Source organism: Syngnathus floridae, chromosome 8, assembly GCF_059516105.1.
Source record: "Syngnathus floridae isolate MCC-2025c chromosome 8, RoL_Sflo_1.0, whole genome shotgun sequence".
In the NCBI taxonomy this organism is placed as follows: Eukaryota; Metazoa; Chordata; class Actinopteri; order Syngnathiformes; family Syngnathidae; genus Syngnathus; species Syngnathus floridae.
The window spans coordinates 15,580,975-15,599,191 of record NC_142420.1 but is presented as its reverse complement, the minus strand read 5'-3'; the positions used below and the strand labels follow the sequence as shown (position 1 = coordinate 15,599,191).

Sequence of the window (18,217 nt, the reverse complement as noted above, 5' to 3'; positions counted from 1 at the left end):
CTGTGAACTGTGTGTGTGTGTGTGTTTTGCCTCTTTTTCTCATCACTGCCTGCAGTTCAGGCAAACTACCATCTTCTGGCTGTGATCATTGCACACAGGTGCACATCTATTGCTGATCTTGCGGTCTTTTCTGCCTGGGCAGATCTGACACCTCTTTCTCTTTGGTTGGCCCAGGCTGCTACTTTCCTGTGGCTGGGTTGTGGGTTTTGTCACCCCACACCTTTCCATTGTTTCTATAATCGGGGTTTGTAGCTGGGGGCAGCGTTCCAGCTGACTCCTCATGAGTGGTGTGACAAGCTCCTTTGACAGCTCTTTGAGGAAGAGCCGTCGTGCATTGGTGATGCCACTCTTGAAATCTGGGTGTTGAGCTGTGAAAAAGGTGTAGGCATTCAGGTGGCCACCTCTGTGTTTGGCGCTTGCAGGTGTATGTGCCAACCATCTGGTCAGTGGTGTCGACACCTCCTTTCGTCTTATTGTAAAATGTGATCACTTCTGCTTTGTTCTTCGCGCTAGTTTCATCCACTATTTTGTCGTGATGCATCGTGCTCAGGAGCACAACAGCTTTTCCTTTCTTCCTGACATAGCTGACTATGGTAAGGTTGTCATTGAATCCAAGCTCTGTGCTGTGAACCTCCCTGGACTTGGAAGGCTTCATCAGAGGAGGGATATCTGGCTTGTTCTGGCGTAGAGTCCCCACAATGGTGAGATCCTTATCCAAGAGATGCTGCGCAAGAGGCACACTGATGAAGAAGTTGTCCATTGTTATGTTTCGACTTGTGTGTCTAAATTGACTACACAACTGCTGGTCACTGGTTTCACCCAGATTCTTCTGAACTTCTCTTGGTTGTCTCTCTGTGTAAACTATGCCATCTATTGCATAGGGGATGCGTGCATCACAAACCCCAAATATTTTTAGGCCGTACTTTGCGGGCTTGCTTGGCATGTACTGTAGGAACTTGCACCTACCCCTGAAAGGCACAAGCTGTACGTCCATAGCAACACAATCACTGAGGATGAATCACTGTCGGCAATTGACCAGAAACAGGTCCCATACATAACGAAAGACTGCCATGTGGTCTGTTTCCAGCCGGAAGGCTCTGGTCCTTTTATCATCAAAGCGCAAGGTACGGCGAATGTCTTCAAATCTCCCAATCGACATCGTGGCCTTGTACATATTATATGAGATAATACTTACATGTATCACCTCTTGCTATGTAAAATATCTTTGTGAGGAGTGACACTTCTCATATAGATTGTGTGGTCCACAGCCACAGTTGATGAGGATCAAAGGTTCCCATTGGATTCCATAGAAAATGCATGCGAGTCATTTTTGACCAACTTATGGAAAGTTGGGGTAGTAATACAAAAACTACAATTTCTCAAAATATATAATAGGTAAGTTAAAAATGTCAATAGCATAATGTCAAAAATATGTTTTTTGAGGAATTCCTGGAATATGAAATAACAGTTTTAAATTACAAAGATATTAACAACCTCACCGGGTCATTTTTGACCCACTTATGCATCTAAGGGTTAAGGGTGTTATACATTTTTGTAACGAAAAAGTTCACTCCCCATATGAAAACTTGATCAATCATTCCCTTGTCATGATTTTTTACCATAAAAATGTATTTTTCTTTTCAAAGTGAGCTTCATCTTTCAACCACTTGGCCTGACTTGACAGAAGGCACAGTTTTGGACAATGATGTCTACAGGTAAGCAAGTTTTTCAATCTTAACATGACTCTTATTTTTTTCTCACTATAATTCAGTTTTTTTACACAATATATATATATGCCATATTGCGATTCCTTAAGTGCAGCTGTGGTGATATTTTAAGTTTATTTGTTTTTATTTTGGTATTTGAAAATATCTCTACATAGGCCTGTAATTACTTCAGCTTATTAATGAAAACATCTTCATATATAATGTAGCAAAACAAAATCATACATCTTTACGTTGTTGCTGACCACTTTTTTTTATATCGTCCTCCAACCCCACGACATTGACAATTTTGAAATGATTGAAATATTTTATTCAGGGATAAGAATTTCCATGTTTTTTATATATGTATATATATATATATATATATATATATATATATATATATATATATATATATATATATATATATATATATATATATGTATGTATGGAAGCGGCCGGCCAACTGGCCGGGCAACGTTAGCCTCGGCGACTCGCGAGCATTCGCCCACCTGCCACGACGGCATCTTTTGTCACATCTTTGTGCAAAATTAGTTAAGCTGTGTGTACGGAAATGGGCTTGCCTCCGTAAACCTAACTCACTGGCAACTGCGATGCAACAACATCCGCCTTATTTTCGGCAGCATTTTGGCGCTACTTTCGTCACATCATTTCCACTTCTTAACTTAACTTACGCGGAGAACTAGTGTTTTTACACCACCACAGTGTGAATTTGCGATTGGGTTTTCATCACTTATTATAATAATGATAACATGAGTTATTTAGTTAGATAGAACTAGGGCCAACTCAGCAAAAGTTTTCGCCAGCATGAGGATTGTGCCTGGGAAATAGACAAGACGAACGGGATCAAGAACTGCTTCAGATGGGCATGGCTCGAGAGCAGCGTCATAGTACAACACAGTCCGTAACCACGTGCCTGACGGAACATACCGTAAAGTCGATGTCCCGGGGAAGGTTTTGTGTATTCTCTGTCAAGATATGATCAGGTATGGCGGTCGCGGCGCTAGGAACATTAAGGAGCACATCGAAACAAAAAACACAAAGGTACTTTTTTATTTTACAAGCATGTGGGTTTAGAAAGTAACATGATGTTACACGTAAGCTAATGTTACGCTATTGTCATTATATTGTCATGATATTCTCATGATATCGTTAAAGAATAAATCTTTAATGATATATATATCATCGGTCCCCCATATATATATACAGTGGAGCCTCGGTTTTCGAACACAATCTGTTCCAGAAGGCTGTTCGAGAAGTGTATTACATATAATGAAAAAGAAATTAATCCGTTCCAAGCCCCCCCCAAAAAACACCTTTTTTAAGCATTTTTTCAGTTGCGCATTTTGGTCCAATCGTACAACTGCAGCGCACCGCCGAACGCAAAACCGCAGCGCGTCGCCGACCGCGCAACTACACCGCGCTGGTCGCATTATTGTGACAGAGCCGTCGCTGAAATGTAGAAAATATTTTTAAAGTCCTAATGTACTTTCTAAAATTTAAGTGGACCTCAGTGCGCAAGGAGCTTAATTTGGTCCAATCGCGCAACCGCAGCGCGCCGGGCGCTCAGTGTCGCATTGCTTCAGGAGCGTCTTTGTGTTTTAGGATGGCTTTACTGCTCCCACTTGGTTTCTTTGGAGGCATGATTAGGGGTTAATACAATCCTCAAAGTAACAAAAATACAATAATTATTTTGGAGGCATGATTAGAGTTGATGCAATCCTCAGAGTAACGAGAACGTAATAACAAACGGAGTCAGTTGGCATGCACGTCCTCTTTTTTTTTTTTGTTCAAATACCGATTTGTTTGAGAACCGGGACATTCGAAAACCGAGGCTCCACTGTGTATATATATATATATATATATATATATCCCCCCAGACCCCTGGTCGGTCCCCCAGATCCCCGGCTCCTTTTCAGTGTTTTCTCACATATGCCATTCTCATCCCTGTTTATTTTTTTAAGATGCAACAGCAGATACATTTGTTGGATGCAAAGAAAAAAAACTGGTTATCGATATCAGCAATACAAAGCAGGAAATGACCGGTTATCATATCATGCATCACAAGTCTATACCACTTGTGTGTACGTACACTTCTAAGGGAAAATATCCAAATTGAGACACATGTTTTTTGGGTGATTTACGTGTGGCTGCGCTACTGGTTATTGTCCCCACATGGAAACAAGTTGTAGCAGATGCACATATTTTTATTGACAGACTAATTAAATGAACTTTGAAATATTTCTTTTCCACCAACCCCCTTGCAATGTGCCCCTGGTTGGCAAAAACAGCTTTATATAATGCTTTCCATCTTTGTAATTGAGAGCATGTCTTTACAGGGTATAATTCACTATGTTTATATGTGGTCAATTACTCCTTTAAAACCCAAATATTGTTTGTATTCAGGTTTATAAAGTTTATAAAAAAAAAAGTGCTATTATGGATGGGTGGACTGGACGGGTGGGATGGATGAGATGGATGGATGGGATAGATAGCTGGATGGATGGAATTCAAATATTCAATAAAAGGGAAACTCATCTTGATAAAGTTGCTGTAATACATTGTTTACAGTGACCTTGACCCTCTCCATGCACCTCACTGGTCACTCCGGATCAAGACAGTTGAACACCCTCAGTGTTTACTCGGTAAGACGTTTACTTTTTTTCCTGTTTACGGTCTGCAGTCCATCCATCCATCCATCCATCCATCCATCCATCCATCCATCCATCCATCCATCCATCCATCCATCCATCCATCCATCCATCCATCCATCCATCCAACCCCACCCACCCAACCACTTCCTTCCTTCCTTCCTTCCTTCCTTCCTTCCTTCCTTCCTTCCTTCCTTCCTTCCTTCCTTCCTTCCTTCCTTCCTTCCTTCCATCCATCCATCCATCCATCCATCCAACCCCACCCACCCAACCCCATCCACCCCACCCTTCCTTCCTTCCTTCCTTCCTTCCTTCCATCCATCCATCCATCCATCCATCCATCCATCCATCCATCCATCCATCCATCCATCCATCCATCCATCCATCCTTCCTTCCTTCCTTCCTTCACTCACCGCTTATCCGGGGTTACTGTGTATAACTTTACTGCATACAGTAAGATCTAGCTGATCCAGTTTCTGTACCGCTTGTCCAGGGATGAGAAACTACCGCGGATCGGCGGATTTCCGTGTTTTTTTTTCCGTCGAAAGTATCATTTTCGTGAATCGTGTAAATCCGTTGAGAATTTTTTTTATATATAGGAGGGGTTAAGCTGTGAGTACGGAAATCGGCTTGCCTCTGTAAACCTAACTCACTGGCAGCAGTGATGCGGCAACATCCGCCTTATTTTTGGCAGCATTTTGGCGCTACTTTTGTCACATAATTTCCACTTGTGAACGTAACTTAGGCAGAGAACTAGTGTTTTTACACCGCCACTATGTGAATTTGCGATTTGGTTTTCATCACTTGTAGACGAGTTATTTAGTTAGATAGATCTTGGGCCTACTCAGCAAAAGTTATCACCAGCATGAGCATCATGCCAGGGAAATAGACCAGCTGAATGGGATCAAGAACTGCTTCAGATGGGCATGGCTCGAGAGCAGCGTCATCAGTCCGTAACCGTGTGCCTGATGGAACATATCCATAAAGTAGATGTCCCGGGGAAGGTTTTGGGTATTCTCTGTCTATGGAGGTTGCGGCGCTAGGAACATTGAGCACATCGAAACAAAAAATCACAAAGGTACTTTTTTATTTTACAAGCGTGTGGGTTTAGAAAGTAACATGATGTTACACGTAAGCTAATGTTACGCTATTGTCATTATATTTTACATTATATACATATTTTATACATTATGTGTGTATATAGATAGATAGATAGATAGATAGATAGATAGATAGATAGATAGATAGATAGATAGATAGATAGATAGATAGATAGATAGATAGATATACATATATATACATATATACATACATACATACGTGTATATATATATATATATATATATATATATATATATATAACAAACTCCCATGAGCCTCAGCAAAGTGTAAACAATCGCGTTTCTCACACGATCTCCTATAAAATGATCGGAACTGACTAAAGTTCGATCTAACACATTGGTACTGCTTACCTATGTTTCCCTTCCATATCGATCCGTGAATTTACTCGAAACATTAACAGAGCAGCCTATTTTGAAATGAAATATCCTCACGGGTACAACAGCTATTCGGTGACGCCCCCTGACCACGGTTGCCATAATGCTGGGAAGCGATGCGACCTTGGAATTTACTAGTCGTACTAAAACCTACTGAAACATTTTGGCTGAGCGCTGTGTACAACCATTATGAATCAACAAATTCATCAATTGATCCATATATAAGACGCACCGGACTATAAGGCGCACTGTCGGCTTTTGAGAAATTTTTAGGTTTTTAGGTGCGCCTTATAGTCTGGAAAATATGGTACTTTAAGGAAAAAAAATTACCCTGAGTCCTACAGTTGTTCGTATCCTGGTTGCTAAATACACTGTTTTAAACTAAAAGGGGGGACTTTTTATCAATGCACTGGTGGATGGGCTGAATACATGAATGAATATATGAGGCTTTAAAGCCGTATTTTTCAGCACCTTCATTAAGTGTTTTCATAACTTTTGTGATGAAAAATTGACTTACAACTAGTTCAGTGGTTCTTAACCGGGGGGAGAATGCTTACTCGGGGGTACAAGGATACCCTGGGGGAAATCTAAAATTTTTCGGGGATAATGGTCGGGTAACCGAAAAAAGTGAAAAATTCTGGAACTCAAGAAGTCATTGTGTTAATTGGCATTAGGGATAATGCTAATTAAGCCTTATAGCTGTAAAATAAACCAATTATTATTATAATAATTATTTAGGGTTCGGGTTGCGAGAACTGGTTGGTGAATTGAATGGGGTGCGAACAAGGAAAAAGGTTAAGAACCACTGAACTAGTTGAATGATACCGTTGTGATGGCCTGGCAGCATTTATATTTATATTTATTTTACTGGCATAAAAAAAATATTGAGGGTGCCACACAAAAAAACTACACGTGCTGATGTGCTTTACGACATGTAATTTTTCCCTTTCCTTGCAAAGACTGCACCTACGCGCAATTACTGATGGCAGAAGCTCCACATTATCTGACGAAACGGCTGCAACATGTTGTCAATATTTTAAAAACAGAATTAATAATAATGAGGCGTGGCAAAGTTTGAGAGCGAGATTTGAACCTGTGACAAGCAGGGTTAAGCAGTTCTTTTGCAACATCAAAAAGTTCAAAATGACTTTTTTTGTAACCAGGATCTGGCTCTGCATTGTAGCCCAGGGTAGAATCAAATTCAATTGGTGTCGTACAAAATAATATACACTGGGCACCCAAGCTGTTTTCTCTGAGCAAACGGCTTTCAGATTTTGATGCGATGTTTTTCTTTGTCTGCCTCTGACTGCCCATCCTAGTGTCATTGGAGCCGACGTATGTATATCTTTGAGTAACAAGGCCTGTTACGAGCATCTCCCTAAATTTAGCTTCAATGGTCTGCCTCCAGGAATGCACTTTACTGTGGCTGAATTTTTAAGCGCGATGTTGCGGGTAATGAAGTCACCTACAGTGTATGTCCAAGGTGCAAGAGCCAGTAGATCGAGGTGGATTGGGACAGCTATGTGACGTTACAGGCTCATTGCTGTTAGGAAGCCGTTTAGGGCTAATGCCAACCGTACTGGCGTGATGGCTGCAGCCCGCATTTGTGTCCATGACATCTAAGGTTATCAAGTTATTCTGCTTAACTGGGGGACATGTCCCTCTAGCAGGGACACCCTCTCTAGAAGAAGGATACAGCTGGTGCACAGAGCAGTACAAACTTGATTATCCGAAGCCATACTTGCGTGTCCAGTGACCGACGGTTGAAAGGGAGCCATGGAGCCCTGCAAATTCTGAGCAGTGACGTGGTTGAAACTGGCAAAGATAAGTTAACAGCTTTCAAAATTGTATAGTAGACTCTAAAAAGTAAACTAAAAACAGAGGAAGCAAGTGAAGGGAACCACAAAAAAAGACTAATATAGAATGTAGGTCATCTCTCTGGCGTCGCTGTGACACACCCTTATTGACAAATCGGAAGTCACTGGTGCAAGGGGACGGGGCTCGGCTCTCATCTGTCGTGTGATTGAATATGTTATGTTTTGTTATATTTTTTTCTATTTCTTTTTCTTTTATTTTTTTTAATTTTCATGAGACGGATTTAACTGGCCGATGAACACTACTTCCGTGACGACAAACTTTTTATTTTTATTTTGCTCAGGCACCAGTACTAGTATCTGCAAATGATGGTATCATGTAATTTTGGTGCCTAAATTTCATGGTTTGATACTGGTACCGCCAACACCAATGTGACTGGTATCATTCATAACTGTTGGAACGTCCTATCACATCAATTGTACAAATTTCTTACTTAAGCATGGTCGACCATGGGACTTTGAGTGCACCTACAATACATTAGTGCAGTGCTTCTCAAATAGTGGGGTGCGTGGTGCGATACCAAGGGGGGCACGTGTGACACCAGGGAACATGCTTTTCTTTTGGCTGTACTAGATAAAAGGGTAATCAGACATCCACTGCAGTAGGTTGGAGTGGCGGTATCACTGGAAGAGTGTTCGCAAGGAGTAGTCACTCTACAGTGTAGAGCGCACGGAAAATACGCACACACAGCACAGAGCAGTCGATAAAAAGTGCAGTGGGACACCATGGTAAAATATTGAACTGGGTTGAAAAGAACGGCGGAGAGAGACGGAGATAAGAGAATTGAGTCACACAAAAGCTAAGACAAGGAAATATGACGAAGCGTACGTAGCGCTCGGCTGCAGTGCGATTACGACGGGAGACGAGGAAAGACCGGTGTGTTTACTGTGCCTTACAATGTTGGCAGCGGACAATATGAAGCCAAATAAATTAAGGTGGCACTTATAAAGTCATTGCTCCCCAATCACGCTGATAAGATGCTTGAGGTTTTTCAGCGAAAATGGGCTGAATATTGCCAACAATCATCCCACTTTGTGAATGCTACTTCAGTCAATCAGCAAGCACTGTAAGCATCATATAAAGCAGCGTACCAAATTCCTCAGTGCAAGAAAAAAACCACACCATTGCCGAAGAGCTGATACTACCTGCAGCTGTGGATATGGTCTCCGTCATGCACAAATTGTTTTATTCATTTTTGTTTTGTAGGTTAAAACGTTTTATATATTGTGCTCCTGAGTTAATGTTACTGATTACTTTGAATTGAATATTATTTATTGCTGTCATTTGATTTAATATTATGTATGTTTATTATTATTTTATTGTATTTTGTCCAGCATAAAATGGCAGTTGGTCAAGAAAGTTTATAGTTTAAATAATTATAATTTATTTTTAATTTCAGGCAAAGTGATGCACATTGAATCTGTTCTGTTACAGACTAAAAAACAATGTTATTAATCGTTATTCTTTATTGTAAGTTGATCTTTCTTTTTTATTTATATTTTGTTTTCTTTTATGTTAATAACATGGGGGGCGCGAAATGTTTTCTTCTCCCTAGGGGGGGACATCACAGAAAATTATTGAGAACCACTGCATGTGATTGTAAAGAGTTTGACCTGTTCTCATCTTGTCCTGTAGGTGACTTACTGACAGACTTTTTCAAGTTACTGGGGAGAAAGGAGACTACAGAAGAGATTCTTGGAAGAGGATCTGCTGAGGAGGAGGGCAAAGGTTTGGTGATTGAGATTAATGTGACTGTTTTAACTATGCTTACCTTTTAAATTATTCCTAACACATATGCACTTGTTTACAAAATGTGTAATTGCTGCACACTATCTTTATTGGTATCTTAGTAGTAGTACAGTACACAAACACTTTGGTGAACGAACACACTTGTTAAAATACCAGATTTACATTTACTCAAAAATAAATTAATTTGAAAGGATGTATCCTTTCAAATTCAAAACAATTAAAGCTTGGCTCCCTCAGCTGCATACATGGACTCTTTTACTCGGAGTAGGTTGGGAGGAATATCGTATGTCTTCAGGATCTTCATCATCATGCATCGGTGGACCGAGATTATTCTCCTGAGCGCTAAAATCTGGGCTGTAGTAGTTTGTCCCTCTTGAAAGCCGTTCTGATAATTTCTCTCAGGTGAGGGTCGATTGCCTGCCAGACCCTGTTTAGAATCATGCGGTTGTGATACACAGTGATACAGGTCAGGCGGATACCTCGGTAGTTGTCCGGCTTTGAGAGGTCTCAGGATTTGGGCACTGGCACAATATTTGATAGAGACAATGTCTTTTTTTTTTTTTTTTTAATTTAACCGTTATTTAACTAGGAAAGTCCCATTGCGGTTAAAAACCTCTTTTACAATGGTGTCATTACCAAGCGGCAGCAAAAATTACATTTAACATTTACACAGCTTAATAAAATTTACATAGACATTATAAAAAACAGTTTCAATTTGATAGTCATCTCAAGTGCTTTGAATTGGGACTTAAAGTTGGTCAATGAAACAAGTTCAGTCAATTTCCAGTCGTCTTGCAACATGTTCCATGCTGAAGATGGAACGTGAAAAAAAGCCCCTTTTCCCAGTTCAGTTCAGGCAAATGGAACAGAGAGCAACAGATTATCATTTGAGCGCAAAGAATAAGAGTCAGTACTTCTCCGTGTGATCAAATTACAGATGTAGAAGGGTAAAAAAACAACAACCAAGGCCTTATGAATATAAGTACTAACTGCCTGGTGGACAAAAGCCATCCCACTCGATACACTTCACAATGATGAGTCAAGGTGCTACAGGTTTTAATTAACCTCAGAGAAGCATGATAAACAGTGTCAATCTTATGAAGATTGATCTGAAGCATTCATGAACAAGATATCTCCATAATCTGAAAAAGATTAGAACATTGAAGTGACAAGTCGCTTTTTCGCCTCAAATGAGAAACACATTATTTTGAAAGAAAAAGTCCAGTTTCAGTTTGTTTTTTAACAAGATTGTCAATATGGGGCTTAAAGGTGAGAAAGTCATCAAGCAAAACTCCAAGATATTTGTACACAGGAACCACCTCTATGACATTTCTGTGGGCAACACTTTTGGAACTTTCTTTGTGTTTGAAAACAGCATCAGTTTTGTCGTGTCAGCATTGAGGACCAACTTTAGTTGCAAAAGAGTTGTCTGGACCACATTAAAGGTTTTCTCCAGAGAATCAACAGCTTTAGCAGGGGTTAATCCAAAACAGTAAATAATTATGTAATCAGCGTAAATATTAAATTATTGCATCAGACACATTTTGGCCAAGTTCATTTATGTACAAAATAAACAAAATGGGACCTAATATTAAGCCCCTTGGATGTGGACATCTAAAAATTACAAAATCAAACCATCACATTTAACACACTGAGTCCGGTCACTCAGATAGTTTGTGAACCAGGAAACAGCATCATTTGATCAATCAAGTCTGCTTTAAAACAGCATGGTCCTCACTGTCAAAAACCTTTGACAGATCAATAAAAATCTATTTACTTGTTTGTGAGCAATAACTATGCATGTCATTAATGACTTTGGTAGCTGCAGTGATAGTACTGTGCTTTTTCCTAAAACCTGATTGTAACTTTGCTCTCAAAGTTCGTTGGAGTATACATAGAAACATTTTTAGCTGATCACTAACAAGCAATTCAAGAACTTTTGACAAGACAAACAAATTTGATATTGGTCTATAATTACTTAAAACTGTTGGATCTCCTCCTTTTATTAAAGGGGTAACAAAAGCAGACTGCCAAACAATGGAATATTGTCTGTTTTGGATTGAAATATTAAAAAGGATCTTAAGTGGTTATGAGATAAAGTCAGCATCCAATTTAAGGAAGTATGGTTCTTTCAGGCCTTGTCCTGGTGGTTTCTTATGACCTAATGCTGTGACAGCTGTATGCACTTGTTACTCAGTAAAAAAATTAAAACTAAAAGGATTTCCTGAAAAAATTGGAGGATCTGTGCAGGGAATCACAGGCTCACAGTCAAACAAGCAACCAGACAACACAAAGTGTTTTTTAAAGCAGTTTAAAGTCTCTGACCAAGATGAATCAGTTTTAGCCCAGACATTGATCTAAAATCTACAGAGGTCAGAACACACAGCGACTAAGGGCCAGGATTTGGTTGCACGGTACCAGAAAGGAATAAAAGAAAGATAACAATCAGCCGTTGTCTCAGATTGTATTTTAAAGGGTTATTTTGATGAGATAAGGCAAGGCTATGCTTTCCATAAAGAGAGAAAGTTAAGCAATGTAAAGCAAAAAAAAACACTGCAGCTTAGTCAAAACCCAATGCTGATCTGAGGGGAAGTTGGCGGGCCGAGCAAAATAGGTCATTGGTGACTCTAACTGCATTGTATGAGATAAAGTCCCACGGTGATCTACACAGTCAGTTCTTTAGTTGAGCAATACAAACAGAGGTGGATTGGGCCTCAAATCACAACTGGCCACCAGGCCCAATAAAACTGTTAAAAAAAAAAATTGTATTTAACTTGCATCATGATACGGCATGTAGTCATGAGCAGAGCAGCTTCAGCATTTAGCCCACGCTCCAGGAGTATATCACAGACTCAGGCCTGCCGGCCAGGCTCCAGTCGGATGTAGCTGGCCGAGACCTGTTAGCACAGGCTCAGAATGTAGTAAGGTGAGACCTGTTAGCTCAGGCTCCAGGAGGATGTTGCAGGCTGAGGCCTGTTGACCCAGGCTTCTGTAGGATGTAGCAGGGCAAGACCTGTTAGCCCAGGCTCCAGGAGGATTTAGCTGGCCTAGACCTGTTAGCCCAGGCTCCGGGAGGATGTAGAAGGGTGTGGCCTGTTAGCCCAGCTCCAGGAGGATGAAGAAGGCTGAGACCCGTTAGCCCAGCTCCAGGAGGATGTTGAGGGCTGAGACCTGTTAGCCTAGCTCCAGCAGAATGTAGAGGGCTAAGGCCTGTTAGTCCGGCTTCAGGAGGATGCAGCAGGCTAAGGCTTGTAAGCCCAGGGTGCAGGAGGATGTAGCAGGTTGAGGCCTGTTAACCCAGGGCCCAGGAGGATGTAGCAGGCTGAGGCCTGATAACTCGGGCTCAATAAGGATGAAAAAGGCTGAGGCCCATCAGTCCAGGCTCCAGAATGATGTAGTAGGCACTGGCCTGTTAGCTCAGGTGCCAGGAAAAAGTAACAGGCTCAGGTCTGTTAACCGAAGCTCCAGGTAGCTGGCTCTGGCTAACCAGCGCAAAAGAATATAGTTGTAGTTGAATAGAGGTCCATCGATTTCTAAAAGCGTATAAAATATTTCAGTAAAGACAACTAACTGCAAGTTCAGAAGAGAGAAAGAAATGCTATGGTATTCAGTAAAACCACCTTTTCCCAGGGAGACACTGAGCAGACTCAAGACATGCTGCCATCTTGGAACAAAAATATATCAGGCAGCCGATTGTGCAGCAGAGCAAGGTTGCAGAACTATAGAATGAGGTTGTCGCGATCACAGTTCTTCTTTGGGGGTATGCTATCTGGACCAACGCTTTGCCCTGGCTAGCTCTCAGAATGTGAAAGGATTATTGTTGATGTTCAGATTTTGGAGGACTGATGGCATTTCATCTTCCTCAGCTGCGTCTGCTGATTCTCCCAGCAGCCTTTGGAAGTGACTGGTCCAGGTTCTCACCCTCTCCTCTGGGCTGTGTCCCTCTACCTGTCCCTTCTTGGTCCTCTTACCCCCTGTCATTTCATTGATGCTGCTCCAGGACTGCCCCATCCTGCTGTTAACCCTGTGCCGCCCGCACCCGCCACACTCTCTCCATCAGGTCTTCCCCTTTGATGGTATCATAAGTTCTGAAAAGAAACTGTTTGGATTTGTTCAGCTCGCTATGCCTCTCCACATTTGCGTCCCGCACAAAGTTGAGTTGAGCTTCCTCCACCAGCCCTCATACTGCTATGACCTCTGGATGTTTGGATCGCAGGGAGGTTCTGACTCTCTCCATCATGGGCACGCACAACCTGGTCGCCTCCTCATTTGCAGTGAATAATCTCCTGTATTCGTTATTGGCCTCTGCTCCCCTATCCAGCTGCTAAAATTGTCTCCTCACCTCCTCTGTGTATCTGGTTTGAAGGCCAGGGTCACTTGAGAAAGCTTTCCAGTTACACCTGATCTTGGGACTTGGTTTGGGGACCCTGAGGCTCAGGCGAACTCTCATGGGGACCACACGGTGGTCTGAGCCCACAGAACTAAAAGTGCTGTATGGCTCAGCATTCATGATGTAGTTCCTCCACTTCTTTGTCACTCGGATGTAATGCGGTAAACCTGACGCAGAGCCTTACGTGCCCTTGGGCCCAGCATTAACCCGACACCTCCTCAGCACAGTGTGCAAGTTCCATCAAACTCGCCTCTATTCTCGTTGAAGGTTCCCTTAACAAATTGTCTCAGATAGTGCATGAGTGCATTTGACATGGTGCTGTGATTGGACAGGACCCTCCCTGGGACAATCGGGGGGGGGTTTGCTGTGATCGGACAGGACCCTTCATGGGACAATCCCAGGGTTTGAGCTCCTGTCGTGGTGTCCTCCAGAAGGAGCATCAGCACCACCGCCTGCCGCAATGTTCCTGCGGACTCCCGCCACTGGAAGTATAGGATTTGGGATGACTTTGTTGTCCATGGTTGGCTTTACTATGCTGATAGCAAACTGTGGGTCACAAGTCCTCACAGTCCTGGTGTTAGTTCAGAGTTAGACAGGTTGCCATCCAAGGCTATGAACCCCATCTGCCCGTGCATTTTGACCCTTAGCTGGGACAGTGGTCGGTAGATGGCAGGCAAGCCGTGTCCACACCCCAGTTGGCCTGCATGTATGCCTCTGGGGCCCACTACTGCTCCGAGATCCCCTACAGATTGGCCTGAGACCTTACGGAACTCAGTATCCGTGTATGACCACGTGGAGGCATTGCAGGAGTCTTAGTGGTGGAGAGGCTGTGTACTGGGAGCAGGAGGCTTAGGCAGTCTTAGGCTCCTGTTTTCACCCCCACTAGGAGGGCTTAGCAGTGACTGAAAGCAGAGAGAACGAGCAACATGCAACACGCACTAACTATAAGCATTTCTACACACTGACGCACAAGCGTGCGCACACACGCACGCACGCACGCACGCACGCACACACACACACACAAACACGGACACACACAGACACACACAATGATTTAGTTGTTGAGTTATTTTGGTCTGTAACAAAATTCTAAATGCTGATCATATTTTTTCCAAAGTAAATGCAAATGGTTTATTTTAATACAACACAAAACAATACTTTCATGAAGGATGACAGCGATTAGAGAATAGTAACCATTGGCAATCTGAAATTCTAAAGGTTAGGACAATTTTAAATAAAACAATTTAAATGATTGATCAACAAAAAACATTGTCAATAATTGTCAGTCGATTAATTTTTGCACCTCTTATATATTAATGTACATGTATTTGCCTTAATAATTAGCGTATATTTTTAAGTTGCTGCTCAGTAGCAGTCAAATTTAAACTGGTCTGACCTATTTTTAGAACACGAACATGTGGTGGCAGACTTGAACTGGAGAGGAATATTCAGTTTCCAGTCCTCATACCCACCGGCGCACCTCTTATGTGGACCCTTACCGATAATCGATTAATGCATTGGAAAGCTAAGATGGCATATGTTAAAGATGACTGTCAACTGTGTTTCTTCACAGATACTAGTGACATCAGTTCTGCTCTATCAAAGCTGACAGAGCCCACTGCATCAGTGCCGATGTCCAAACTCTCTGTGTCAAACATGGTGCATAATGCTCGAAGGCACATTAAACGGCACAGAGTTATTGATGACTGCCCACTTGGTGCAGATGTACTTAATTGCATTCTTCAGGTAAGATTTTGTTAGATTTTTTTGAAAGATGTTTATTAAGCATCAGTAATCTGAAAATTATGATCAAGGTAATGATGTGATTAATAATACAAATGTAATAAATGCACATACAGTAAAAGTAAATATTCCAGTATTAAGCAGACTTTTAAGCATTAAGCATCCATCCTTCCCCAACACTCCTTATCCATCCTCAACACTGCACTGCACTATATAGTCATATCATTCAGAATAAATTTCACTTATAAAGTGTATAAATAATTATAAAACTAATCCCCGAATTTTTTAATGAAGTTAAACTTGAGTAACATTTTATTTTCATATGCAAGTATAGTAATCCCTTGCTACATCACAGTTCATTTGTTGCAGCTTCAGTACATCGCAGATTTTTTTCCAAATAAAAAAAAACCATCAAAAATTAAAAATAAAACTTCTAAATTGAGGCATTATGTCACCAAAGTTGCCCACACGCCAGCAGAAGGAATGGAGTGCACACACAATTGCAGTACGTACACTTGTACCTTTTTATAACTTAAGGTTGTTATAATAATAGTTCTAAAAACATATTTACAGTGTTGTACCATGTTATATATTTTTTTAAATACCGTATTTGGCGGTGTATAATTCGACTCGGTGTATAAGTCGACCCCCTAAAATTCGACGGAAATTTACGATTTTATGATATATCCTTTGTATAAGTCGAGCTCAATTGTTGCATTATATTAAACTTCAAAATTCAATCAGAAATATGCGAAATTTATTGACAAAATGTGTTCAAATTCCGGGAGGCCGTGCGCATGCGCAGTGGCCGGAAATAGCTCCAGCCGAGCGGATCGGCTGTTTATAAGCACCGTGGAGGAGATCGCGGAGCCTCATTCGACTTCCAGCGGCCGGCGAGCTCGCGCACGCCGCCCGGCACCACCGGGAGGCCGGAAATAGCTTCAAGCCGAGCGGATCGGCACTTTAGAAGCACCGCGGAGGAGATCGCGGAGCCTCATTCGACTTCCAGCGGCCGGCGAGCTCGCGCACCCGCCCGGCACATCCGGGAGGCCGTGCGCACGAGCCAAGTGGCCGAAAATAGCCCCCGCCGAGCGGATCGGCTGTTTATAAGCACCGCGGAGGTGGTCGCGGCGCCTCATTCGACTTCCAGCGGCCGGCGAGCTCGCGCACCCGCCCGGCACATCCGGGAGGCCGTGCGCACGAGCCAAGTGGCCGAAAATAGCCCCCGCCGAGCGGATCGGCTGTTTATAAGCACCGCGGAGGTGGTCGCGGCGCCTCATTGGACTTCCAGCGGCCGGCGAGCTCGCGCACCCGCCCGGCACATCCGGGAGGCCGTGCGCACGAGCCAAGTGGCCGAAAATAGCCCCCGCCGAGCGGATCGGCTGTTTATAAGCACCGCGGAGGAGATCGCGGAGCCTCATTCGACTTCCAGTGGCCGGCGAGCTCGCGCACCCGCCCGGCACATCCGGGAGGCCGTGCGCGCGTGCCAAGTGGCCGAAAATAGCTCCCGCCGAGCGGATCGGCTGTTTATAAGCACCGCGGAGGAGATCGCGGAGCCTCATTCGACTTCCAGCGGTTGGCGAGCTCGCGCACGCCGCCCGGCACATCCGGGAGGCTGTGCGCACGCGCCAAGTGGCCGAAAATACCCCCCGCCGAGCGGATCGGCACGTTATAAGCACCGCGGATGAAATCGCGGAGCCTCATTCGACTTCCAGCGGGCCGCGCACTCGCGCACGCCGCCCGGCACATCCGGGAAGCCGTGCGCACGCGCCAAGTGGCCGAAAATAGCTCCCGCCGAGCGGATCGGCACTTTATAAGCACCGCGGATGAAATCGCGGAGCCTCATTCGACTTCCAGCGGGCCGCGCACTCGCGCACGCCGCCCGGTTCAAATTTTCTAAGTGCAACGCACAATGAGATGCATGAGAAACGGCCTTGGTTACCATCACATTTGAAGCGATGAATATGAAGTTAAATTTTATGACTCGGTGTATAAGTCGAGGTCGATTTTTTTCGGTCGATTTTGGATCGAAAAAGGTCGACCAATACACCGGCAAATACGGTAATAAAAAAGTTCTAAAAATATATTTACAGTATGTGCACTTGTACCTTGTTATAAAAAGTTGTTATAATAAGAGTTCTAAAAACATATTTACAGTATGTATACTTTAGCTAGTATGTATATATATATATATATAGATGGCTGACGTAATTTTCGTAAGTCCAAATGATCACACATGGAACTATATATATATATATATATGTGTGTGTCTATATATATATGTGTGTATATATATATGTGTATATATATATATATATATATATATATATATATATATATATATATATATATTATATATATATATATATATATATGTGTATATATATATATATATATATATGTATATATATATATACATATATGTATATATATATATATATATATGTATATATATATGTATATATATGTATGTCAACGTTAAAAAAAAAAGTCCTCCCATTCCCTATGAAAGTGATACGTTTTTAAAAATCTTTTTACTATGTCCAGCTCCCTGTTTTATACCCTTTCTTAAGTTTAAGAGAAAAAACA

General features: G+C 42.3%; 1 protein-coding gene across 12 annotated transcripts in view; it reads left to right on the top strand.

Moving 5' to 3' along the window:
- The window catches only part of rab3gap1 (RAB3 GTPase activating protein subunit 1), a 160,491-nt gene that overhangs the window by 76,011 nt on the left and 66,263 nt on the right, over nucleotides 1–18,217 (top strand). For all 12 annotated transcript variants that reach the window (XR_015859912.1, XM_088383342.1, XM_088383340.1 and 9 more), the window contains 4 exons: nucleotides 1,647–1,715; nucleotides 4,296–4,369; nucleotides 9,382–9,474; nucleotides 15,459–15,631. Coding sequence is in view for 11 of the 12 variants with exons in the window: in XM_088383342.1 (XP_088239468.1) it covers nucleotides 1,647–1,715; nucleotides 4,296–4,369; nucleotides 9,382–9,474; nucleotides 15,459–15,631 (409 nt within the window). In the remaining variant the exon portion in view is untranslated. The remainder of the gene's footprint in view (nucleotides 1–1,646; nucleotides 1,716–4,295; nucleotides 4,370–9,381; nucleotides 9,475–15,458; nucleotides 15,632–18,217) is intronic.